The 27,199-nt window shown below is 38.1% G+C and overlaps 1 protein-coding gene across 3 annotated transcripts in view; it reads right to left on the minus strand.

The window, feature by feature from the left end:
- Positions 1-2,440: 2,440 nt before the first annotated feature.
- The window catches only part of NHLRC2 (NHL repeat containing 2), a 41,013-nt gene continuing 16,254 nt past the window's right edge, over positions 2,441-27,199 (minus strand). The window contains exons 1-7 of one of the 3 annotated variants that reach the window (XM_070752672.1): positions 24,051-25,599; positions 18,423-18,516; positions 16,708-16,939; positions 15,000-15,122; positions 9,914-10,123; positions 4,690-4,915; positions 2,441-3,835 (exon numbers count right to left, since the gene is read on the minus strand). In XM_070752672.1, coding sequence (XP_070608773.1) covers positions 3,579-3,835; positions 4,690-4,915; positions 9,914-10,123; positions 15,000-15,122; positions 16,708-16,939; positions 18,423-18,516; positions 24,051-24,984 — 2,076 coding nt within the window. In that variant the 5' untranslated portion in view covers positions 24,985-25,599 and the 3' untranslated portion in view covers positions 2,441-3,578. Of the gene's footprint in view, positions 3,836-4,689; positions 4,916-4,960; positions 5,000-9,913; positions 10,124-14,999; positions 15,123-16,707; positions 16,940-18,422; positions 18,517-24,050; positions 25,600-27,199 lie in introns of those variants that run through there. The other 2 variants (XM_070752671.1, XM_070752674.1) reach the window with 2 other exon arrangements.

Consider the following 27,199-nt stretch of genomic DNA (forward strand, 5'->3'; position numbering starts at 1 on the left):
AGAACTGAAAGTGAAACTAGCTGCAAGGAGTGAAATTGCTGCAAGGTGGACTGTTGCCAATGTTACCGCCTTGAAACTGCAAGGTGCTAAGTCAATAACTATAAACGTCTATAGAATGTTAGACTTATTTTTAAAAAAATGCTTTATTATTGTTTTAGACATCTTAACAAAACGAAGCTTTTAAAAAGAAATGCTTGCTCTGAAGAGTTAGTCCTGGTTGGAGTTAGTGTGACTACATTTAAGAAACCTTTCTGGCATTAATGCATTGCCATAATGTACATTCCTCCAATTCTTTGCTAGATGTACAGAAATACACAGCAAATACACATGCACAGAGATACACAGTATATCTTCTGTTCTGTTTGTTGTTTGACAAATAGTTGAGAGAGCGGCCTTTTTTCCTTGTTTTCTTTCCCCAAAACTAAGGTACGCCTTATACTCTGAAAAATACAGTACCTTTCAGGAAGCCAGGAAAGAGCTGCTATTTAAAAGGAAGAGAGTATTTTCTTCTAAACTATCGCAGCAAGTGGTTAGAAGGGGTAATAACAGAGTTGCCCAACAAACTGTACAAAAAAGTAAGAGGGTTGCCCAGAAAGTAATACACCACACTTTTTTTTCTCAGCCTACATTAATGGTACGACTACAAAACTTTAGATATACTGTATATGATTTGAATTGTCAGGAGTGCATGTAGAAATTTTGCGTTTCTTCAGACAGATAGCTACAAGCAGCGTGTCATCATTGAATTTCTCAGTGTGGGGAAAGAAACTGTTGGGAACATTCACAAACGTTTGTGTAGTTTATGGAGTATATGCAGTCGACAGAAGTACTGTTAGTCACTGGGCACCGAGGGTGAGGTCTTTAGAGGTGATTCGCACAGTGCAGAAATGGTTTCGTGACCAGAACAAGGAGTGGTACCGACAGGGCAGACACACCTTTGGGTCTCACTGGAGGAAGGCCATAGAATGGGATGGAGATTACGTGGAAAAATAGGGAATGTAGAAGAAACTTTGTTCTTTCTTGTGTGTAAGTTTCATTGTGTTGAAGAAAAAAAATATTTTTGGGCGACCCTCGTATAATGGGAATATATATGAAATCACCTCTATTATTTGCACAGAGTAACACTATAGACACTTGCAAGTTAAATCATATCTCCAGTAGAATGACTATGAAGTCTGTGAGAAATGAAAGCTTTTCTATGAACATAAATGTTCACTGAATTTATCTTATAAAAAAGAGCATGCCCTTTGATCTGCCCAGAGATTATTATGAAAAACCCATTGCTATAGTTCCAGTAAATCCTTTTTGAGGCCAAGTGTAGATCTCATTGGCAATGGATATTTTGAGTCCAATCAATATATGTATTTCTTCTGCACTAATAGTTATCCTGTAAGTTCAGGGAAGCTACAGAATTTTCAGTAAAAACTAAGATTAATATAAACCTGAATTTGAGGTGGCAGAGGTTTGTGTAAGCCTCTTTTCTCTACATATGGGAGGGGAGGGAGAAAAATACCTGAAATCAAAATAATGAAGCATTTAGAAGACTTCAGAACTGCTTTTTCAGTGTCTAAATATAGATGTTATAACAGTAAGATATATAGTTTATGAAATCAAGTATAAAATCTAAGTTTAATTATTAAAGGTTACTTCCATTCTGCTTAGCTGCCAGTGAAACCTTTTAAAATGAATTCATAGCATAGGTTAAATCAACATCTTTACTCTCAGCCTGGTGGGAATAGAGAAAGTCTATTAATTTCCTGACCTAAAAGAGTGGTTCTGTTAGCATAGACTTCTATGCAAAATGTTTTTTTCAGTCAGTGAATGAAAAAGCATGAGTAGGTTTCTGATTTTTATATAAGATGGCATATAAAAATAATGTAGAAGTGCATTATTTGAAGAGGTGCCTTTGATTACTTGGATAAGTCTTATTATACTGGATTTTTTCAGTTTAACTACTGTGTTTCCTAGAAAATAAGACCCTTTTATATTTTTTTGAACTCTGTAATAAGCGCTTGGCCTTACTGCCATGCACTCAAAAGCGCAATTGGGCTTATTATCAGATGTCTTATTTTGGGGAAAACAGGGTATATAAAAGATCTATGAGGGGAATAAAAAGTAAAATAACCAAAGAATAACACCACGCCTACTATTTCTTTATCACACGCATAATTACACTTAAAAGAGTTCTTAAAAATAGTCTGCATGATAGGATGGATTGGAGGTGAAATATTAAATTCTATACAATTTTGACAAGAACAGTATTATTTTTGGAATGTGATCTATTTTGTATCTTTCCTTTATACTAGTAAATATTGTTTAAAATTTGCATCATACCATATACCCCATACCATAGCATACACTCCTCCTTCCCATACCATTCTCTCTTTCAAAACAAGTCTTAAGCAGTTTGTTGTGGATAATAAAATATAATTATTTCAGCTTTTTAATTTTTCAATTTTATTACAAATAGTATTCCTGTCTATAAATATCAATTCATTTAGCATTTGCATAGAAGTTACTCTGTGTAAGCCATTAACAAATATATATAGAGAAGTGTGGTTTAAATATTTTTTTAAATTAATTTTTGTTGAAAGTTATTTTTCATTGCATATTTTACTTTTCATTATTTTGCTTGTATTTGAAACAAGAGGTTGATGATTTATTTATAAAACTTATAAGGCCATGTTTCTTATATATAAAAACTCTAAGTAACTCAGTAATATTTAATACAACATAAATAAAACCAACTGAACCTCACACCATCATATAGTCCAACTACACGGCTGTGACATGTCATAATTTGCTGAGCTCGGTCTTCATAGACCTTCAGAAGGGGCAGCCCTCCAAATCTCAAGCGGCAGGCTGTTTCAAAGGATCAAGGCAGCTACTGAAAAAAGTGTGTCTTAAAGGTTCCATCAGAGGTAACATTTAAGAAAATTTAAGCCCATGTTATCTGATCTGGTAGAAAGGACAGAAACTTTGATGTGGCCCCATAGCCATTTAAGGCTGGAAGTAGTAACCAACATTGAATTGCACCCAGAAAACAACTAGAAGTTAGTATGGCTTGCGCAGCAGTGGTTAAACATAGGCAAAGCTCAAGTACATACTGCTGCATGCTGGACCAGTTGTAACTTTTGGGTGATCTTAAAGGGTAGGTCCATGTAGTGCTCACTCCAAGGCATGAGTGACAGTGAGCAAGGCCTCCTGCTCCAGAAAATGTGTGATGAATAATAATAATAATGATGATGATGATGATGATGATGTAGATTTGTATGCAAAAATGTGAATTTCCAACATTAAGACTGTACTTTGAAGATAGAAATCAATCTTTTCTGTTTAGATTTATTTTTTTCAGAGTGATTCCAATCCTTTAGAATGTATTGCTTATATAATAAGTTAACAAGGTGCTAAGATTTAAATAGTTTTGTGATTTCTCACATTCCATTTATGCAAGGTGTGCTTTATGTTCATACATGTAATAACACATATATTATTGCAAAAGTTAAATTTGTTTTGCGGTAAAAATTAGGCTATAGAAAATAAGCCTATAAATGGCTTTTTGCTTTGCTGTGCTTAAATTAAAATGTATATGTGAGCTCAATTGGAGCTATGCTTTTTTGGTTAACATTTGCTATATGGAAAGGCTGGTTGAATGAAATTCCTTTCATCATGCAGGCATTGCTGTCCTTGCTACAGTAATAGAGGCACACTTTGATTGACAATAAAGCTTCAGCTGACAGGCAGTTTGTGGGTAGCTGAAATGGGATTATAGGCTGTTCAAATATGTCTGCAATTGTCCCAGATCTATGAGGATCACAAAGTAGCCATTCATTACCTAGAAAAGAAAACGTAGTATATTAAAATTTGATGATTTCATCTAATCATAAAACATTATTATCACGATCGTTTGTAGTAAAACAACTGTAGAGAAACTAGTGGAAGACTTTCATAGGGCAGAATCAGATTAATGCAGGAACTACTGTTCATCACAATGCAGGAAAAACAAGCTGAAGTATATACCGTATTTTTCACACTTTAAGACGCTCCAGACTATAACACACACAGTAGCTTTAGAGGAGAAAAACAAGAAAAAAATATCCCAGCATCCATCCAGTATTGATTTGGTTAGAATTCTGGCTGCGATCGGTACCACACCAACCCCCATGGCCGCAATATTCGCTCTATAAGATGTACAGATATTTCCACTCACCCACTTTTTGGGGGGGGGGGGGATGTGCCTCTTATAGTCCAAAAAATACAGTAATTATTCAAGTGCTGTACAGTTTTATAAAATGTATATGCAAATGAAATAACTCAGTATTTATATACAGGTCATTTTAAAAAAGCAGCCCTTTTTGGTTATCCAAAAGCAGCCTCCTTGTGAATGGGATAAATATTTCACTAGTTCAACCAGCTCCATTTTTTCAAATTACATAAAAGTTTGTGATTAAACTTAGGTCATATAAATTGTTATAATAAAATATTTTAATTATGGGCTGTACATTTAATTTAAAATTACTGTTTAAAAATTCTATAATATAATAAGGATATATTTATCCATAAGATTTAAAATTAAATTAAAATAAAATAAAATACCAGGCCTCTACCATCTAAGTCAATGTATTTGGACAGCAGAGAAACAGAGCCTTAACATATATCCCCTATAAACAGGAACATGGGCTTTTTTACCTTCTGCAGTAAAAAACCAGGTGCTCGGTGCTTCTTCAGTCAGTTTAGTATTTGGAGGCAAGTTGAGCATCAGCACGAACTGAAGTGCTTGGCCTGGACTTACAGTCAATGAAGGTAGCTGAAATTGTGGAGCCGATTTAGGGAGCCTTGGTAGTTCTGCTTTATCAGTCATTTTAATACCCCCTCTATTTATAGCATCTACTGTGTCAACATGTAGAAGGGGAAGCTATCAAAGCAATAGAAAACATTTTAATTTTTTGAAATACAAGTCTATATTCTAAAATTTGAAAAAACAAATGGCTTTATCAGGCTGATTCACATGGGATTTTCAGAACAAGTATTGCAAATTGAATTACGACAACCTCAGGAAAAACCAAGGAGAAAAATGGTTCCTTAGAACCTTTCCAGATAAGGAAAGAATGGGACATCACCCACATGTTGTCCAGACGGCTGCTCCTCAGGAGGCAATCCAGGGCAGTGGTTAAGGTCTATGATTATTGTGATGATACATTTTAGACCCTTGTTGATAATTCTCCACTTCCTGAGGGCCTTCTTAGAATAAATGTTGGAAGAAAGCTTTACCGCCCTTTTCCCTCATTTTTAATGAATATATTTTGTATTGAATAAAATGTATATTAGTTTATGTTGTTGTAATATAGAATTTTATTACTCCCTCTATTTATGTTTCATTTATGTATCATTTATGTTTTTATTGCAAATTGCTTCAAGGTGCTTTGGCACTTGAAGCACTACTCAAATACATTAAGTAAATTACATTTTAAAACTTGATTTCAATGCAACACTCAGTAAATTCAGTGCTGCTTACTCCAGATTACGTGAACAGGAAATTGCAACGTTATATATCAGTGATGGCGAACCTGTGGCACATGGAACCATATCTGATGGCATGTGTGTCCTGTGTCAGCTCCAGTCCACATGCGTGCACTGGCCAGCTGGTTTTCGGCCTTCTTTTTAGTCATTTTCGCACTCCCCACGGCGAAAACAGCCCAAATGGAAGTTCACTTATGTGCTCACTCTCAACTTCTTTTTTGCTGTCAAAGGTATTCAGGAACTTCTTCGGCTTTGGACAGTTGCAGCCAGCCTCTCATATCTCAGCCCTTTTCTTCTGCAGTTGAGAAGGCTTTCCTGAAGGCCTGTGTAGCCTTTAACAGAGCTCTGGATCAATCCAGAATTCTGTTATCAGCTGCAGAGGCCTTTCAAAAGGCCTTTCCTGAAGGCTTCTGCAACTGATAACAGAACTCCAGATTGATCCAAAGCTATGTTATCAGCTACACAGGCCTTCAAGGAAAGCCTTCTTGGCTGCAGAAGAAATAGGCCGAAGTGTGTGAAGTCTGGTTGCAACTATATGAAGGTATGTAGTAGGGCAGCTCTACTTCTTTTCATTTCCAAACTTCCAATTGGCCAATTTTTTGCCATCCCCAGGCTTCAGGAGGCTTTCTTGAACCATGGAGAGAGTGAAAAACAGCCGAATGAGCCTACTGGAAGTCAGGAGGCTTCAATGAGCCCTGTGCACATGCGTGGGGGAGGGGGGCAGCAGTGTGTGCGCGTGTGTTGTGCCCATGTGCATGGCATTACATTATTGGTGTGGGCACGCTTGTGCATGCTATTGCACGCGTATGCACCCTTTTGGCACCTGAGCCGAAATTGTTATATGTATTAAGCTCCTATATTTGGATAATGTACAGTATATCCAACTCCATTTGAAGAGGTTGGGCTGATGCCTTTTATTCTCACTTTCGTTAGTTTGTTCAGCTCTTGTAAAACAAAAATTCAATTAAGTATAAACATTCCCTTTTTGTGGGAAGGAGAACAAACCCCTTGCGTACACAGTGGAATTATATTCAAAACTGGATGCCTAATATTTCATGGGATGCAGAAAAAACTCCCTATTGAAAAGAAGTATGTCTGGAATTAGGTTGTTGAGTTCAAGTTTCAAAATATGTGAATAACAACTTGATAAAAACATATAAAAGTAAAACAATGGTTAGCAAGCAATCTAATCAGTTATTTTTCTTGCATTTTGAAAGGAAATCAAAGATCATGCTTTAGAGAAGATGTTTGGTATATTATTATTAAGGAGATTTTCTAGACCCTTGCCAAAAGGGTGTGCGCTTTATGTGCCCAAACCCATTCTCAGTCCCACGCGCATATGCAGACAAACACTCTGCACTGCTCCTTACGCATGTGCAATATGCATATGCGCACAGGCTTCACTGAAGCCTGGGATGATGAAAAACAGCCCAACAGTCAAACCAGAAGTTCAGAAAAGCGGACTTCTGGTTTGCCTGTTGTACTGTTTTTCGCACTCCGGAGGCTTTGAACTTTTGGACTCTATTTTCGACGAACTTCTGTTTTGCCCATTGGGACATTTTTTGCACTCCAGGGTTTCAGGAAGCTTCCCTGGAGCCTCTGGAGGGCAAAATGGCCTTCCCAAGGCTGAAGATCAGCTGGCCAGCACGTGCAGGCATGCTGGAGTTGATATAGGGCAACGCCTGAAGTGCCCTCCAATATGGCTACGTGTGCCACCTGTAGCAGGCATGCCATAGATTCACCATCATCTTCTAGACTCTGGCATATCTTATACACAGTTTTCCAGTGCATTTGTCTTTTTGTTTCAAGTCAAACAATAGAGTTGATAAATGCTACATTTCTTGACAATTTCAACTTGTTTGGATGTACTGTATATGGATGTTCATGCCCAAAAGTTATTAATAGTGCTTACAATTACAGGGAAATTATTATTAATGTTATAAGGTTATTAATCACTAAGATGTAGTATTTTAGTAAAGTTATGATAACTATGAACTTCCAACTTAAATAATCTAATGAATATATTTTGGCAATTAGTTTTATATGATGAATTGCAAAAAATAAGATAAATGTGTGATTTTTTTTTAAAAAAATCCTTTTTATTGAGGAAGTAGCAGATATCCTTTTATTAATGCTGTGACAAGTACATTCTTTTTTGCATATTCCATATTACAAAATGTGTTAACAAGGCAAAGATTGACGAGAAGTATAGGAGTAATGGTACTTCTACTTTTGAAATAAAAGGAATAAAATTGTTTGCTATCTTAAAATATTCTTTCAAATTATTTTTACATACATACATAACACACTTTCTTCAATAATATATGTATTCCTTCTATTGCCTTCCATTGAGGACCTGTATACTGCACAAGTCAAATAGAGGGCCATGAAAATATTTATTAACCCTTCACATCCTGGACATACTGTAAATTGTTTCAACTCCTACCCTCAAATCCTATTCTATGGAGCATTACACACCAAGACAACTAGACACAAGTACAGTTTTTCCCTGAATACCATCACTCTACTGAACAAATAATTTCTTTACCACCGTCAAACTATTCACTAAGACTGAATTACTATTACTATTAGTCTTCTCATCATTACTATCACCCATTTCCTCCCACTTATGACTATATGACTGTAACTTGTTGCTTGTATTCTTACAATTTATATTAATATTGTTTTCTGATTGCTAATTTGTACTCTATGACAATCATTAAATGTTGTACCTCATAATTCTTGACAAATGTATCTTTTCTTTTATGTACACCGAGAACATATGCACCAATGACAAATTCATTGTGTGTCTAATCAATTTGCCAATAAATAATTCTATTCTATTCTGTTCTGTTCTATGTCTCTATATACACTTTTCAACACATTCAAAGGCCTAAAGGAAAATCTGATCTCTTCAGGATATAATACTTATCTGCCCAATCTGACCTTTTTATTGCTGATGTTGCAGCAGTATAGATACAAGATAGGCAAAACGTGGTCAGTGAGAATGTTTATCAGAAAGATCTGAGTGTACTAGCATTAAGCATCTGCCAAAACAGCCAGTACAATCTTGACCAATATCTTCAAAGATATAAGTGTTAGATTATAGGAGTAGGTGTTACACTCAATGCTGCACTGGTCATACTGCACTAGAATATTATGTTCCATTTTGGAACTACATTTTGGGTTACCAAATTATAAGAAACAAATTGGAAAGTGTGAGCTAACAGGCAAAGATGATCAACTTATAGTCTACTTTGCTGTGAGAATTTTTAAACCATGGAGAATTCTTAAACCATCCTTGGATTTTTTCAGATAAAGATTGGTCAGCCATTTGTTTGAGATGATAGGAGAATTCCTGCCTGGCTAAACAGCAGGACCAAAAGATATCCATGAGTCTTTCCAACACTATGAATTTATGATAAAACAGACTCTAAGTATGATATTGAAGTTTCTAATTTAGATGATAAATAATGAATATTTTATATGATATTTTAGTCTTTTATAAATCATTTTTGAGATTTTATGGCACCTTAATTCATAACTATTTATTTATGAATTTATTATATTGACAATTTTATTGCCTGGCTTGAGTAAAGCAAAGGGAAATAATACTGTTCATGATAATGAAGTACTTCGTTTCTAAATGCCATGAGAAGTGGCTTCCATGACATGGCCAAAGCTACAGAAGCAGCACTGTAGAACATTCTTTGAGATTCATTGGAAATATCTGTACATTTCCAGTGTACCTCAAAGAATGTTCTACAGTGCTGTTTCTGTAGATTTGGTCATGTCATGGAAGCTATTGTAATCCTTTCTGGACATCATACAAGCAAGTCTTAGAGGTGGTATTGATAATATGACCTGAAAGATTATCTACCAGATAACATCATCTGCATCATCCTTTTTCACCCCTTTCCTAAAAATATGTTTTAGCCGAAGTTCTTAATTTAGTAGATCCCAGACTGATACTAATAAATCAAAATACTTTACTTCATTTGTATATATTTACCTCATTTGTATGGGCCTTATTTCCAGTTTATGGGAAAATGGACTGAAGGAATCTGTGGTTCTTAAATCAGCTCAAAAGCAAAAGATAAGATTAAATCATATCTCCAATATCTATTGCAAAATAAGTTCTGAAAGCTGAGGTTCTTCTATCTCAGCTTATTCTAATGGCACTAGTGTCCTTTCTAACCTCTTAAAACAGACGGAACATTTATTTTAAGCTTAACAGGATATCCTTAACACAAAAGCAATTCTGTTTGCCAGGCCATTATAAAACACTACAATCATGCATGCATAATGCAATCCAGGTAGTAGAATTAAATTTAGTTCTAATAATTTATTTCAAATAGAAAATTCTATACCTATTTTTTATATAGTAACTTACCAGTGAAATAGAACGGGTTTCTAAATCTATCACTTTAATTTGATGATTATTGGTATCTGCAATGTAAAGGAATTGTCCTCCATCTTCAACACATAGGCCTCCTGGTTCATTAAAAGTTGATGTGGTAATGCTGGAACCAATTATGTTGCTTGCTTCTCCTGTACCTGCTAAAGTGGCACAATTCTTCATTTTGGGATCTACAAATTTAATCTAGAACAAAACAAACAAGATATTGTAAAGTAATGTTACGCTATTTCTTTAATTTTATGAAGAATGTCCTAATAAATAATATTCATATTCCTATTTAAAATGACTACAGAAACAAAGAAACACGGAAGATTGACGGCAGAAAAAGACCTCATGGTCCATCTAGTCTGCCCTTATACAATTTTCTGTATTTTATCTTAGGCATGTTTAAATTCAGTTACTGTGGATTTACCAACCATGTCTGCTGGAAGTTTGTTCCAAGCATCTACTACTCTTTCAGTAAAAAATGTTCTCACGTTACTTCTAATCTTTCCCCCAACTAACCTCAGATTGTGCCCCCTTGTTCTTGTGTTCACTTTCCTATTAAAAACACTTCTCTCCTGAACCTTATTTAACCCTTTAACATATTTAAATGTTTCAATCATGTCCCCCCTTTCCCTTCTGTCCTCCAGACTATACAGATTGAGTTCATTAAGTCTTTCCTGATACATTTTATGCTTAAGACCTTTCACCATTCTCGTAGCCTGTCTTTGGACCCGTTCAATTTTATCAATATCTTTTTGTAGGTGAGGTCTCCAGAACTGAACACAGTATTCCAAATGTGTTCTCACCAGCGCTCTATACAGCAGGATCACAATCTCCCTCTTCCTGCTTGTTATACCTCTAGCTATGCAGCCAAGCATTCTACTTGCTTTCCCTACCTCCTGACTGCACTGTTCACCCATTTTGAGACTGTCAGAAATCACTACCTCTAAATCCTTCTCTTCTGAAGTTTTTGCTAGCACAGAACTGCCAATACAATACTCAAATTGAGGATTTCTTTTGCCCAAGTACATTATTTTACATTTGGAAACATTAAACTGCAGTTTCCATTGCTTTTACCACTTATCTAGTAAAGCTAAATTATTTGCCATATTACAGACGCCTCCAGGAATATCAACCTTATTGCACACTTTAGAGCAGGGGTGGGCAATTAATTTTGTCATGGGGTTGCATGAGAAATTGGGATGGTTTTAGAGGGCCGGACTAATATAATTAACTCAGTTCTACCCAATACTGCAAAGACCCAGACCCACTCTACAGACCCCTAATTATTTGCTTTACGACAACACAGTGCACCACATTCACTGCGCTGGAGTGTTTGCGTGGTTTCTGTGCTCGGCCGCTCTTGGTAGGGGGTCAGGGTCCGCTCCAATGCAAGGATGAAAGAGCTCACCGCGTCTGCCAGGACTCCTCCGGTTCCTGCTTTCCTCATGATTCATCAGGAAAGCAGGAACTGGAGGAGTCCCAGCAGATGCGGTGAGCTCTTTCATCCTTGCACTGAGCGGACCCCGGTCCCCGACCTCCGCAGACCGGTCACAGATAGCAGGCGGGCTGGTCACAGATAGCAGGTGGGCTGAATGAGGCCTGCGGGCCACCCCTTGCCCAGGTCTGCTTTAGAGTCCTCGGCAAATAGGCAAACCTTCCCTACCAAACCTTCCCCTATGTCACTCACAAACATATTAAAAAGAATAGGACCCAGAACAGACCCTTGTGGCACACCGCTTGTAACCTGTCTCTGCTCAGAATAATCACCATTAACAACAACTCTCTGATATCTATGCTTCAGCCAGCTGCAAATCCACTGAACTATCCAGGGATTAAGTCCAATCTTCACTTACTTATCTATCAGCTCTTTATGAGGAACCGTATCAAAAGCTTTGCTAAAGTCCAGATAGGCAATATCCACGGCACCACCTTCATTCAACACCTTTGTGACACAGTCAAAGAAATCAATGAGATTAGTCTGACATGATTTGCCCTTAGTAAATCCATGCTGGTTTGGGTCCAATAAGTTATTGGTTTTTAGGTGCTGATTTATCCTCTTTTTGAGGAGCGTCTCCATCCTTCTAACTATAACTGCTGTCAAGCTAATAGGCCAGTAGTTATTAGCGTCTTCTCTACTGCCCTTCTTGTGGAAAGGCACAACACTGGCCAATTCTCTATAAAGAGATTATATTGATAGGTTGATCTAGAAATTTAGAAAATACTTTTAAAAAACATATAGGAACAAAGATTGACTAATATCAAAATAATTATCAATGGCAGCCCAGTGATATTAGACTTAGTACTACTTTGTGACTCAAATTAATAATAGTTCCACTTTTTTGTACATACATAATTACTACACTGTTCTCTTTTCAGATAAATAACTTTATAGTCTACATAAAAATAGTAAAAGGTAGTCCCGAGTCTACGGAGAGGGGCGGCATACAAATCTAATAAATAAATAAACAAACAAACAAATAAATAATAAACAAATAAATAAACAAATAAACAAATTAAAGACACAGAATAACAGTATTTTCTATTGTTCTGTGCCTTTAATTTGTTTTATTATAGAAAAGAGAAATCTAAACTCTGTTTCACAAAAAAATATTCACTATAATATTCATGGACAGCTAACATCATCAAAAAAGCACAACAAAGAATGTTCTTTATATGCCAATTCAATAAGCTGAAACTGACTGCTGATATAATTCTACAGAGGAATTATTGAGTTTGTCATCTGCACCTGTATAATTGTTGGCTCTGCAACCAAAGAAGACAGACACAGACTTCAACGGACAATTAGAACTGAAGAAAAAACAATTGCTACCAACTTGCCTTCCATTGAATACTGTATACTGCACAAGTTAAAGAGGGCTGTGAAAATATGCACAGACCCCACACATCATGGGCATAAATTGTTTCAATTTCTACTCTCAAAATGATGTTATAGGACACTGCGTACCAGAACGACTAGATACAAGGACAGTTTTTCTTTGAATGCCATCACTCTGCTAAATAACGAATTCCCACAACACTGTCAAATTATTTACTAAGACTGTATTGCTATTATTCTTCTCATCCTTTTTAGTACCGATCTCTTCCTACTTATGGCTATAATCATGTTGCTTGTATCTTTACAATTTATATTGTTTTGTTTCCTAGTATGATTTGATTGCTTATTAGTAACCTATGACTACTACAAAGTGTTGTATCTTATGATTCTTGATGAATGTATTTTATTTTTCTTTATGTTCATTGAAAGCATATGCACCAAAGAAATTCCTTGTGTCCAATCACACTTGGCCAATAAAGAATTCTATTCTATTGTATTCTATAACATATTTCTGTTCTTGAAAATTATGCTAGTTTTCACTTCCATGCACTGATTCATACATTGCTTCTGTATTTTACTTTAAAATATTTTTTATTATTTATGATTTAGGTTCTACTTTAAATATCCTGCTATATGAACTTATTTATTTATTAATTTATTGATTAATTGGACTTGTATGCCGCCCCTCTCTGCGGACTCGGGGCGGACTTACTATAGTAAATATCATATGCACTCTTATTGATATCTTACAAATTGTTTAGACTTCATGGTGTTCCTATTGTTCTTTTCAAATATTTCCTTTCCCTCTTATCTCATGGCCTTCTATGCTTTTTCCTTATATTCTTTTTTGTGAAGCTGATTGTTTTGTTCTAGGTCAGTGATCGTAGTAAAGATTATCAATCACCCAACCAACCAAGCAAGCAACCAGATATTCTTCTGCTTTTTAAACTTTACTACTGATATGTTGAGGAGATATTCTTTAATGATATGGAGGATCAGCCATGGGATATGGGGACAAAAAAATGCTACCTAGGAAGCCATCAGATACGAGAGTACACAGCCATCAGCTGGACAACAGAGGGCAAGAGGGTCAGTTTCTTGTGCTGTAAAGGAATATCTGCACTTTAAGGCTTATAAGTTTATGTTAATGTGGCTCACAAGAAAATCCCTAAGTCTTTGCAGTTTTTTTTCATTGCTACTTTCTCTGAAGATTTTATAAGCCTAACCAGGGGATAAAATGTGCTGAAGCTGATCAAACTAAAGACGCTAAATGAATGCCGGGTAGGCAGCTCCCCCCCCCCCCATTTCCTCTCCCAAAATTAAGGTGTGCCTTATACTCTGTGCGTCTTATACTTCAAAAAATATGGTAAGTCATAAAGTAATGGAGACTTTAACCTCTAAGGGTAGGAGCTAGGTTAGGAGGCTACATTTTTGCAAGTCAGAAATGTTGTCTATTTCAACAAAATATTTTTGAAGAGCTGGGGTGGCGCAGTGGATAGAGTGCAGTATTGCAGGCCACTAAAGCTGACTGTAGATCTGTAGGTCAGCGGTTCAAATCTCATCACCAGCTCAAGGTTGACTCCATCCTTCTGAGGTGGGGGCAATATGCTGGCTCTGTTAAAAAGTGCTATTGCTAACATGTTGTTATGCACTTTGTTAAAAAGGCCACTATAAATAAACATTTATTATTATTTATTATCAACAGCTACCAAGATTCCTAAGGCTGCAACACAAGTCTGCAGGAAAGAAACAGACATTAACCATTAGGCTATAAGAACAGCCTTCAATTAAAGCTGACAGAAGGTAATCAACTGTTTATAATTATTTAATCCTAGTATGCAATAGAGTCTTGTCTGGCTCTGATGGGCTGTGTGTCTGGCTAAGTTTTAGTAAATTGAACATGGGAGCCTGACAACTAACCTTTCTTCAATCTGTAGGATTAAAAAAACGAAGAAATATTTTTTATCATTTTGACACAATCTTTAGTACTTTTACCTGTTATTCATCAATTGCTAGAATTCATTTATTTGATTTTCATCTAAGAAACTTTCCTGAGGTACTCTATATAAATTAAAAACGTGCTTGAAATATCATTTGAAATATGAAATATAAAAACAACTGCAATAATGCATGAAAATATACAAAGAGATGTACCTTTGTATTCCGGAATACTACGTTTTGTATTACTGATTAATAAATTATATTTTCTACTGAAAATGAAGTATGCAACCTTACCTTATGATTATAGGAATCTGCAACATAAAGGAGGCTTCTTTTTTTGTCCCAAGCTACTCCTAATGGGTGCTGTAGCTTTGCATTTGTCCCAGCTCCATCAACATCACCAAAAGCAAATAAATTCTTTAAAAAATATTTAGGAGGCATTATAATGATGATGAAATTACAATTTTTAATTAAAGTTAGTAATAATTAGTGTGACTTGCTAAAACATTAACTTGAATTTAAAGTAAGATTCATAAAAAACATTTTTTCTTTGACAATAAATAATAATTTGGCATTAATCTCAGAACTAACCTGCATGTATCTAATGGCTTATCACTCTAACCATGAAAATTGTTACTGTTTTAGACCAGAGGGCTATGCAGAAAATGGTGAGGAACGCAGAAAAGATTATTGGGAGTTCACGTCCTTCTATCTAGGACATGGAATTTAATGATGCTTGACTAGGGTCTGCAGGGATTCTACATATCCTCTCCATGACTGGTTTTCCTGGTTATCCTCTGGGAAGAAGCTTTGCAGTATCCAAAGCAGAGCAACCAAATTCTATAATAGATTTGTACCATATACTATCAATCTTGACTCTTTCCCCCCTCTATATATTCAAAATTGACTTATTTAAACACAAACACACAGACACACACACATGTTTTGGTGTAATTTTTCTATAATTTGGGATTTTATTGCTGATTTGTCATATTTTTTTCCAAGAGTAGTTCACAGGAGTTTTATTTTAAATGACAATAAAGGTATTAATTCACTTCAATTCAAAATTTGTCTCTTGCCATTTCATAGTATCAATTCAGATATTTAAAATAAGAATTCTTATATAGACTGAAACAGAGTGAATTCTATTTCAAAGGGGTTTTTTTTTGTTGATTTTGAAAATGTGGACTATTTCTAATCTAACTCTAGGCACTAGTGTATCTATTTTTATGCAGCAGAATATAAAAATGGGGAGCTCTTCAAATACCAGTGTTTTGCTGATGTTGGGTGAATTGTGCCACTTATCATGATTTTCTGTTTTTTAAATTATTGTGGTTAATTTTCTAAGTTTTTAAATATTCATTTTAATTTGGTTGCATTGGATTGTTTATACCTGTTATGAGTTGCCCAGAATCACTTAAAGATGGGGAGCCAATCAAATCAAACCAAATCTAATATAATCTCAAAAGAATAATGAAAGATATCATTTTTTTCTGAATAAATAAGTGATGCAATGGCATAAGGTTATGTATTAAAGATTCTTAATGAAGCAGTCAGACTAGCCCTTTGGTTCATCTTCACGATTAGAAAAAATTGAGACCATTTTTTGATTAAGCTTATATTTTTTTTACTTTTGCCTGTTTTCATTTCAAAATATTAATGGCTATTTTAAAATATTGTAATTAAAGATATGTATGGCAAAATTCAGCTTTTTGCTAGCCACTAATCAGAGAAGATAGCAACTTTTTTTCATAAAACAAAATTTGAAAACAAATCTTTGTACCTTCTGGTGTCACAGCAGATATATCTGCTTGCTGGCACGAATCAGATGATTATTAGCAGACTAATTCAATGGTAGTGAAAGTTAATCTTTTTTTAATGAGCTCAATTAACTATTGTGATAACTAACAAATAAAATGTGACCAATTGGCTTTTAAAATAAGCTTTTATCCATGGAGTATTGGAGCAATGGGAAACACAGAGAAATATAGTCTTAAATTACCATTGGATCTCTTTCTCCTCCTACAAGGTTTTTCACAGTGCCATCTTTTAGGGAAATTGTTCGCACAGTACTACTCTCACTGTCTGCAACAAAAAGGCAATTCCATGGATCTTCAGCAGCAACAGAAAGACCAGAAGGTTGAGCAAAGCCTGCTTTGTGGGGATATGCATTGTTTCGGTTCTCTTCATTTCCACTTCCAGCAAATCGAAGACAAGTTCCTTTCTTCAAATCACTTTTTAAAAAAAGATGAGGATGAGATTTACCCAGGCTCTACATGCACTTGAACAAGAAGTTACATTCAATGTGTTTGAACTTATGAACAAAAACAAGCTTTCTTTTCTGTATTTTTTTAAACTATGAAATAGTTCAAAATGTATTTTGTGCAATATTCAGTGAGAGAATGTGTTCTATAATATATGTAACAGTTCCTAATATGTTTTTAAAATATTTCTTTTATAGCTTATTGTTCTCCAAGAAGTCAATTAGCTTACAAGATAGATTTAGTTCATTTTACCTTTATAATAGCAACCCTTTCCTAGCAATCCTAATCAAGAAGACAATTTGATCATAGCAGTGATAAATGTACTGTTAGAAGATCTGAAGGGGCAGGTCAGAATAGATCAAAGATAAGGTCCATCTATGGGGTCATTAAGAGTTGACATCAAGTTGTTGGTGCAATAATCACCAATGAATCAATCAATCAACTATTGCTTTAATGAAAACAAAGTGTATCCATTGAAATAATTATTCCAAATAATTTGCATTTTTTTCTGAATAGTGGGATAAACGAAAACTAGACTGAGAATATATGTATAATGTTATGCCCGGCTTCACGTTACAAGCCCCCAATTAAGTCCAAAGTAGACATTCAAACACACATGGTTGTAAAGTAAACAAAGTTGGTTTATCAAAAGGAAAATATTGTCCAAACGCACTTTGATCAGCCAAAGTGCTCTCCCACAAACCACAAGCCTTGAATGCTGTGAAAAACATAAAACAAAAGCAAAGCACATAAAAGGCAGTTGTGAAGACGTCACAGCCACCCCACTTCAAGAGTCCTCACGCTGTACTTGTTGTTCACACTGTGAATTGTTTATTTATTTATTTATTCGATTTGTATGCCGCCCCTCTCAGTAGACTTCCACAAAGTCCTTGAAAATCCTGAAGCAGTTCACAAAAGTCTTTGTAAATCCTGAAGTAAAACACAAGTCTCTCTCACACAAAACGTATAATCTCCCACGCTGAGAGGAACAACACTGGCAATTTATCAGCAGCCTCATTAGCCTAATTGCCCCAGCCACAGGTGTTGTCCCTTATTTTCTACAGTACTTGCGTAGTTGTTCCTTCCTTGTCATAAACCTGTGTCTGCACACATCTATGAATCCCTCCTCTTCTGAATCTAATGATGATGATGGCTCACTAATGGGGTAATTAGTTAATGGGCTGCCTGTAATTGCCTCCTCATCCGATCCTGCTTCACTCTCAGTAAAACCGGCCTCTTATAATGTGAGGATTCTCCCACACCAACCCTTACCATTCTTGGAGCAGGAGCTGGCACAGAGCCAACCACAACATATAACAATAATAGTGCTGTACAATCAGATTATTATCTATTTCCAGCGAACATGGGCAGCAAACAAGTCTAATAAATAAATACTGTAAGCAAATAATATGATCATAGGATGATGGTAAGGCAATCTAATATTCTAACTTACCTTCCTTTAGGTAGTTTTCCATTTTCCAACATGAATGTCCAGATTTGATGTATGCCTGCCATGGCAATCCAAAGAACACAATCTTCATGAGTTGCTGAAATAATAAGAATGAGTAAAAGTGACAATAAATGACCTTTTGGTAACAAATTGCCTCATTCCTTATATAAAAATAATTTAAAATAGCTCTGTAGACATGCTTTCATTCTGAATTTGGATAATTAAAATGCTCAAGATATATAATGTCCAGTCAACGAAGCAGTGGAAGTGATGTGCCGGTGCCTGGAGGCTGTAAGGGTCTGGATGGGTGTCAACAGGCTCAGACTCAACCCTGACAAGAGGGAGTGGCTGTGGGTTTTGCCTCCCAAGGACAATAACATCAGTCCGTCCATTACCCTGGGGGGGGGAAATTATTGACTTGGGCGTCCTCCTCGATCCACAGCTAACATTGGAACACCATCTTTCAGCTGTGGCGAGGAGGCCGTTTGCCAGGTTCGCCTGGTGCACCAGTTGCGGCCCTACCTGGACTGGGAGTAATTGCTCACAGTCATTCATGTCATCATCTCGAGGTTCAACTACTATAACGCTCTCTACATGAGACTACCTTTGTAGAGTGTTCAGAAACTTCAGATCATGCAGAATGCAGCTGCGAGAACAATCATCGGCTTTCCCAGATATGCCCATGTCACATCAACACTCCGCAGTCTGCATTGGTTGCCAATCAGTTTCCAGTCACAATTGAAAGTGTTGGTTATGACCTATAAAGCCCTTCATGGCATCGGACCAGAATACCTTAGGGACTACCTTCTGTCGCACGAATCCCAGTGACCGATTAGGTCTCACGGAGTTGGCCTTCTCCGGGTCCCATCAACAAAACAATGCCGTCTGGTGGGACTCAGGGGAAGAGCCTTCTCTGTGGCGGCCCCGGCCCTCTGGAATCAACTCCCCCCCCCCGAGATCAGGACTGCCCCCACCCTCCTTGCCTTTTGCGAATTCCTAAAAACCCACCTCTGCCGCCAGGCATGGGGAAATTGATTCCCCTCAGCTGTCCCATTTTAGGTATGGTTTGTTTGGGATGTATGATTGTTTTTAAATCAAGGGTTTTAACTGTTCTGTTTTTAATCATCAGATTTGTATTGTATATTGTTGTTGTGAGCCGCTCCGAGTCTTCGGAGAGGGGCGGTGAAGTGACTCGAGACAGCGAGTAAACGAGACGGTTCTTTATTTTCAGCTCTTTAGGAAGTGACTCTCAGCTGGAACGCGTCTCAGCTGGGGAAGGAGAAAACCGCTCCTTTTATACATTTTTGGTTCCCGCTTAAAACGAGCTGTCAGTGCCTCAACCAATCAGGCGCAACCTTATTTACATATTTTTCCTGGTTACAGCTATTTACAGAGTATTCAACACCCCTCCCTCTCTAGAAAAAAAAAAGTTTAATCGGAAAGCCATGTGATGTAGTCATCCAATCGGTGCGGTCTTTGTATGTTCCTTGCTGACCTGCGCAGTTCAGTTGGGGTTTCGTCGTCGGCAGAAGAGGAGGTCGGTTCGTCGGTACCTCCTCTGGTTTCTAAGGGCCGAGGCTGAGCTCCAGCCCCCAGAGTCGAGCTGGCTGGCACATCACCGACCTCTGCTGACGAAGATGGTTCTGCGGCGCTGGTTGAGCAGCTTCTTTGTGGTAAGTCCATATTTAAATCTATTTCAGCTGGTGGTGCGTCGACTTCAAGCGGGGTAAAACAGTCGGTCCTAAGATTTTGGTTAGGTTCAGAGTCCGGGCCCCTTCTTAAATGATCAATGTGCCTAGTCCGTAACCGGCCATCAGTTAATCTTATTAAATATGTTTTAGGCGCTTTTTGTTGGACCACGGTTCCCTTTAGCCAGCTTAGGCCTCCACCAAAATTTCGTGCTAGAATACTTTGCCCTAAAAACATATGTCTTTCAGCGTTTTCAGACATAAAATTATTTTTACAATACATAGGGTGTAACCTATCAAGGGTTGACCTGAGTTTCCTCCCCATGAGAATTTCTGCAGGACTCATGTGGGTTGCTGCATTTGGAGTTATATGTTGGGCCAATAGGAATTTATCTAAATGGGCTTGTACCTCCCCAGGACCAGCCCTAAGTAAGGCCTCCTTGGCTACACGTACGTATCTCTCCGCCAATCCGTTAGCCCACGGCGAAAAAGGTGATATGAGGGCTGCCTGACCCCTAGCTGGTCTAGGAAAAGCTCAAATTGCCTGGCTGTCAACTGGGGCCCATTATCCGATACCAATACGTCTGGATAGCCATGGGTTGTAAAAAGATGGCTAAGCGCTTTTATAGTAGCACATGTGGCGATGTTATGCATTGCAATTATTTCGAGCCACTTAGAATAAGCATCTACTACAATTAAGAAATACTGTGAGCCAATGGGGCCTGCGAAATCAATGTGTATTCTGGACCGTGGGCCCTTGGGTTGCTCCCAATCCATGGGTGTAGTTTTGGGGGGCTTTGGCCTTGACTCCTGACAGGGGTCACATTTGGCCACCCACCCTTCAATTTCAGCATCCAGTCCCGGCCACCAGAAATGGCCCCTTGCTAACCCCTTCATTCTGACAATGCCCGGATGTCCCACATGCAACATTTTTAAAACCTTAGTCTTCAGACTGTCAGGGATTATGACCCTGTCACCCCATAAAAGACATCCTTTAACATAAGACAACTCAAATCTCTTACACTTAAATTCAGACAGGTATTTTTCATCAGGTTCATTAGTCCACCCTCTTAGGACACAATTTATTACTTTCCTTAGCCTCAGGTCTTGTTTAGTATGTTCGGCCACTTCCTTGGCAGTGGTCAGGGGGTTATCTTCTAACTCTATAAGTAATACATCAGCGGAAGGGGCAAGGTCCTCCACTATTTCGGGAATGGGGCACCTGCTAAGGCCATCTGCATGGTTTATGGTTGTTCCTCCCCTATGCGTTAATCCATATTGGTAACCTGACAAGAATATATTCCATCTAATTAATCTTGGTGACATAAAGGGGGGAGTTGGTTTGTCTGGGGCCAGAAGGCCCAACAAGGGTTTGTGATCTGTAACAAGTTCGAACTTCCTCCCAAAAAGGTAGTTGTGGAACTTTTTCACTCCCGCTACTAATGCTAAAGCCTCTCTGTCCAGTTGACTGTAGTTACGTTCAGTGCTGGACAAAGTCCTTGAAAAAAATGCTATAGGGGCCTCTGTGTTGTTAGGCAGCACATGAGCCAAGACACTACCCACTCCATAGGGGGAAGCATCGCACGTCAGACGTAGGGGAAGCAACGTACTATACTGTACCACTACACTTGTGGATGTTAACAGATTCTTTATTCGTGAGAACGCTTCACTTTCAATTCTCCCCCACGTCCAAGGAACTCCTTTCTGAAGCAGCTGGTGTAGAGGTCCCGCTGCTGTGGCCTTCTGTCTCAAAAAAATAGAGTAAAAATTTAGAAGGGCTAAAAACGCCTGTAATTCAGCCTTACTTTTGGGCTCGGGGGCTTCCTTGATAGCCTTGACCTTTTCTTTAGTGGGGTGGATACCTTCGCCATCTATTCGATATCCCAGAAACTCGACACTACTGGTTCCCCATACGCATTTCTCTGGCTTGATCCTAAGTCCCTTGTCCTGTAATCTTGTTAAAACCTCCCTTATTCTTAGGTTTAACTGTGTCTGATCCTCCCCAGAAATTAAAATGTCATCAAAGTATGGTATGGTTTCCCCAATTCCTGTCAATAACCTCTCCATTAGACTTTGAAAAATTCCCGGGGTTACACTTACTCCAAATTGTAACCGGGTGCATCTAAAAGCCCCTCTATGGGTAACGATGGTTTGTGCCAGGGATGTAGGCCCATCGACAGGCAATTGCTGGTAAGCCTGCGCCAGGTCGATCTTTGCAAACACCTTCCCGTCCCCCAAGGAGTGTAATAGCTGTTGTACTACAGGTATGGGGGATGTTGTAAGGCTCTATTTAGGGTGGATTTATAGTCGGCGCAGACTCATAAGGAGCCATCAGGTTTGAGAGGAGTTACTATGGGTGTTTCCCAAGGAGCTTGTTCTACTGGAACTAGAATGCCCTGATGTATAAGTTTATCTAATTGAATATCCAATTTAGGAAGTAGTGGCAGGGGAACCCTCCTCGGTTTGAGGCGAACAGGGGGCACTTTTGGATCAAGAGAGAATGAGATTGGTGGGCCTTTATAGGACCCCAAAGTTGAGCTAAACACCTCTGGAAATTCCTTTAAAAAGTTTGGGACAAGGTTATTTGTTATTTTGCAAACGCCCGAGATTTCTATTCCTAGGGGAGCCATCCACTCTAATCCCCAAAGGGATTGCCTAGGACCAGATACCACGACTAATGGAAGATTAGTGGTTATATGTTTAAACACAATTGGCACGATTAGCTTTCCCAATACTGGAATTGACCCCCCTTGAAAATCCTTAATAATTAAATTAGTAGATATTAAATCATTTTTGACAACATTAGGCATACAGTGGAACCCCGACATAAGAGCTGCTCTACTTAAGAGCAACTCGAGATAAGAGCTGGGAGGGGAGAGATATTTTTGTTCTACTTACAAGCCCAAATTCGAGATACAAGCGCCAAGGAGCTGTCTCCTGAAGCCAAACGCTAACTTCCGCGTTCGGCTTCAGGAGACAGCTGCGAAGCGGCGCGCGTGTTTTAAAAGGTTGCAGCCGGCCTGGGGGGCTCGGGGGGGGGGGGGTGCTTGCAGCTTTCTTTCTTGCTCTTTTTCTTTCTCTCTTTTACCTTCCCTTCCTCTATTTCTTCTTTTCTTTCTCCTTCCCACCTTCTTCCCTCCCTCCATCCCTTCACTCATTCCTCTCTTACTCTCCCCTTTCATAAGTTTCCTTGCTTCCTTCCTCTGTTCCTGTCCCTTCCCCCTTTCTTTCTTTCTTTCTTTCTTGCTCTTTTTCTTTCTCTCTTTTACCTTCCCTTCCTCTATTTCTTCTTTTCTTTCTCCTTCCCACCTTCTTCCCTCCCTCCCTTCACTCATTCCTCTCTTACTCTCCCCTTTCATAAGTTTCCTTGCTTCCTTCCTCTGTTCCTGTCCCTTCCCTCTTTCCTTCCTTCCTTCCCACCCTCCGTCCATTCATTCACCCATTCCTCTCTTGATCGCTTAAAGCCGGTCCCTGGTGCAAAAAGGGTTGGGGACCTCTGTCCTACAGGATTGGGTGGCAGAGAAGTTGAACATATGTAAATTTAAAAGTTTAAGAAAGTTTACAAGTTAAGTGAAAGAAACTTCATTATTCATTTATATGTACATGTACATTTCTTCATTAAAAACATGTCTTTCTGCATAATTTAGACTAACTTTGTGAGTTTTTTGAGGGCTGGAACCAATTAAAATTATTTACATTAATTCCTATGGGGAAAAGTCGTTCGAGATAAGAGCTGCTCGACTTAAGAGCCCAGGTCCGGAACGAATTAAACTCGTATCTCGAGGTACCACTGTATATAGTTTGACTTTTTCCCAAGGCATTATACTATACCGAGACCCCGTGTCCAGTTCCATCTGGCATGGGTGAGAGTTTAGGAGTAAAGAAGTAGTAATTTTGGTTTTGTTTGCCGTTACCGTGTGATTGATTGAAAAGTCCCGGTTACCTTTTGAGTAGTCGCGATTAAAGTTTGAGTGATTCTTCCGGCCAAAAGATCGAAATCCCCTGTTGTCGCGGTGTGGAGGCTGCTGGTTTTGGAATCTTGGTGCCCGTTGTGTGAAGAATGTTTCCTCCGGCAAGGGGGCTCTGCAGGCTTCGGCGATGTGGCCCCGGCGGCCGCAGCGGTGGCAAATCGCATCCCGAAATGGGCAGCGTTGGCGGGGATGGTTTCCCCGGCAGCCTGGGCATGGAAATGCTGAGCGAGGTTGTCTCAAAAAGCGTGCCGGGTCTTGCTGGAGTAGGAAGCAGTCGTCTTCGGAAGGTGTAGATGGAGCTAAGTTGCTAGGAGAGTCAGCGAGGCGAGTAGGTAAAGTGACTTGAGCAACGACTTCGTTTTTGTCGTTTTGTTTAAGCTCTCGTGCAGCGGCTTCGGCGACCTCAGCAGTCTGGGCCAATTGGATGACAGTTTGTAGTGTAGGCTCCTCTTCGGTGAGGAGCTTGTTGCGGACAGTGGAATTTTTCATCCCGAAGATGAGTGCATCTATGAGGCGGGCTTCCGGGTTGTCAAAACGGCATTTGGACAGCACCGTTCGTAGGCGCATAGCATATTGATTGATGCTCTCCGACTCTAGTTGTCCCATTCGCGAGAACTGGTGCCTGAAAACGATCGCCGGCTTCGTGGGTTTAAAATGGGCAGACAGCTTTGCCTTCAACGAGTCCCAGGCGATGGAGTTGGCCGGTACCGGGTCTGTCAACGTTTGGGCGAGATCGAACATCTCCGAGCCGCAGTAGGTTAAGAAGATCGCTCTTTTCCTATCGTTGTCGGCTTCTCTCATGCCGGCAGCCTCGAGGAATATTTCGAATTTCGCGAGGTAGGCGTCCCATGTAGATTTCTCCGGGTCGAAGAACTCCGGAGCTCTCCCGACAGGCAAGGAATCCATAGCGGCAAGCGAAGGCTCTTACAAATTTAATAAGTAAGTAAGTAAGTAAGTAAGTAAGTAAGTAATAAATAATTCTATTTTTCTAATACTGTACAAAACCCATTCCCACCAGCAATTGTGCCTGCACTTTGCAATATAAATTTATCTAGGCTTTAAATACTTGCCAGGTGCTGATAATATTAGTCAATTATATTTTTAAAAATCCAGAGCAAGAAATGCCATACAACATTTACCATTTCCTAAAATGGGAAATGTTTGTAATCCTACTCAGTTGTGAGTAGTGGGGCTGAAGCTAATTAACAATTACAACTGATTAGTAAACTAGCAAAAGACTAATATTAATTCTAAGTATAATTTGAAATACTGTACAGTATTTTGTGACTCTGAACTGCTTAACATTGTAGCAGTTTATAGTAATATCTAATTATGCTTATTGTTGTTCTAAGGTTCTAATTCAGCAAAAGCTTTTGTACTATAAGAATAAAAATAGTTTTGCTAATTTCTACCTCTTTGATTCAAAAATTTGTTATAATCTCAGAAAAAAATAAGAGTTGCTTTTAAACCTGAGATGTGCAGCAAATGAATTTGATAGAAATCATCATCATCAATATCCCAGATCCTTGAGAACAACTTACTAGATAGATAAAAATGCTAAATGCAGTCTAAACATCTGGAATGTACAACAAACAACATCATAAAGGCAATTAACACTTGGGCAGTGGCTGTAATATGATACTCAGCTGGAATAATTGATTGGACTCAGCTAATGACAATACACCATGCTATGCACCTAAAACATTATATTGATCTATTGTACTTGCCAAGATCTCAGGGTGGCAGAGAACGCTTACAGGTGAAACAAACTGCGGAAGAGGAAAAGCATGGCTTAAATAACTACATTAAAAAAGTGAAGAACCTCATTGATATCTCCATACCAGGTGACAGTCGAATTGATAAAAAACTACAAGAAAAACATAGCCGATATCAGGATATTAAAATAGAACTACAACGTTCTGGCATAAACCAGTACAGGTGGTCCCAGTAGTAATCGGCACACTAGGTTTTGTGCCAAAAGACCTCAGCTGGCATTTGAAAACAATAAACTTTGACAAAAGCATGATTTGTTAGTTGCAAGAGGCCACCGTACTTGGATCTGCACGCATCATATGAAAATACATCACAGTCCTAGATGCTTGGGAAGCGTACTGCCCCACCCTCCTCGTCTTCCGCAAGAGTCTGAAGACTCATTTATGCCACCAGCCTTGGGGCCATTAGACTCTTGCTCCCTGGCCAACGAATGTGTTGTATGTTAGTTGACTGAATGGGAATGAGTTTTAAAAAAAAATATAAATAGCTTTTTGGAAGTTGGCAAATGGCAATCATATGACCCCAGGATGGGATAACTATAATAAATACTTCCTATTTGCCAAATTCCCTAAATTTGATCATGTGATTGCAGAGATGCTGTGATAGTTATTGTGAAGACCAGTCATAAAACCATCTTTTTCAGTGCTGTTGTAACTTTGAATATTAAACAAATAATTAATAAGCTTTTTTGCTATCTTGAAGATTTCTGTAACTCTAGGTCTTTGTTTTGATTCAGAAATCTTTGTGGTCCTGCACTATATTTCAGCAACTTAAATATTTGATTATATCTTTTCAATTTAAGAATTCCAAAAATACAAAAAATAACTTTAATCAAAAATGGCATATTCTAGTAAGGTGGCCAAATTTGTGATTTTAAAATCAGCATGAAGTATATTTCTAAGCAAAAAGCTATTTCTTAGAAATACAATTTCCTATTTGCTTTTCCCATGTGATGAGTCTAGGCAAAGGAAAGGGAAGAAATCATTTTAATTTCTTTTGTGGAAGTAGCCTTAATTTCCAAAGGCTGTGTTGTCCAATAAAAGCAACAAAATTAGGGATATGGATGGAAAATGATACTGTATTGACGCAATACCATTGTGTGCGTGACTTGAATCTTTTAAGAGCTGATGGGTTTTCCTTGTTCTTAAATTACTATAGAGGAAAATATGTATTAATTATATAACACACACATCTGATCTTCTAAATTTCCTTTTGGAATTTATTTACACTGTACAATTAATAGCTCTGAAAAACCTTTGTAACCTCAGGGCTTCTCAAGGGATTCAACATTTCCTGAAAAATAATAATTTCTTTTCTGGGAAAATATTTTAATACATTTAATAGTTAT

Source organism: Erythrolamprus reginae, chromosome 5 (assembly GCF_031021105.1).
Source record: "Erythrolamprus reginae isolate rEryReg1 chromosome 5, rEryReg1.hap1, whole genome shotgun sequence".
Taxonomy (NCBI): domain Eukaryota; kingdom Metazoa; phylum Chordata; class Lepidosauria; order Squamata; family Dipsadidae; genus Erythrolamprus; species Erythrolamprus reginae.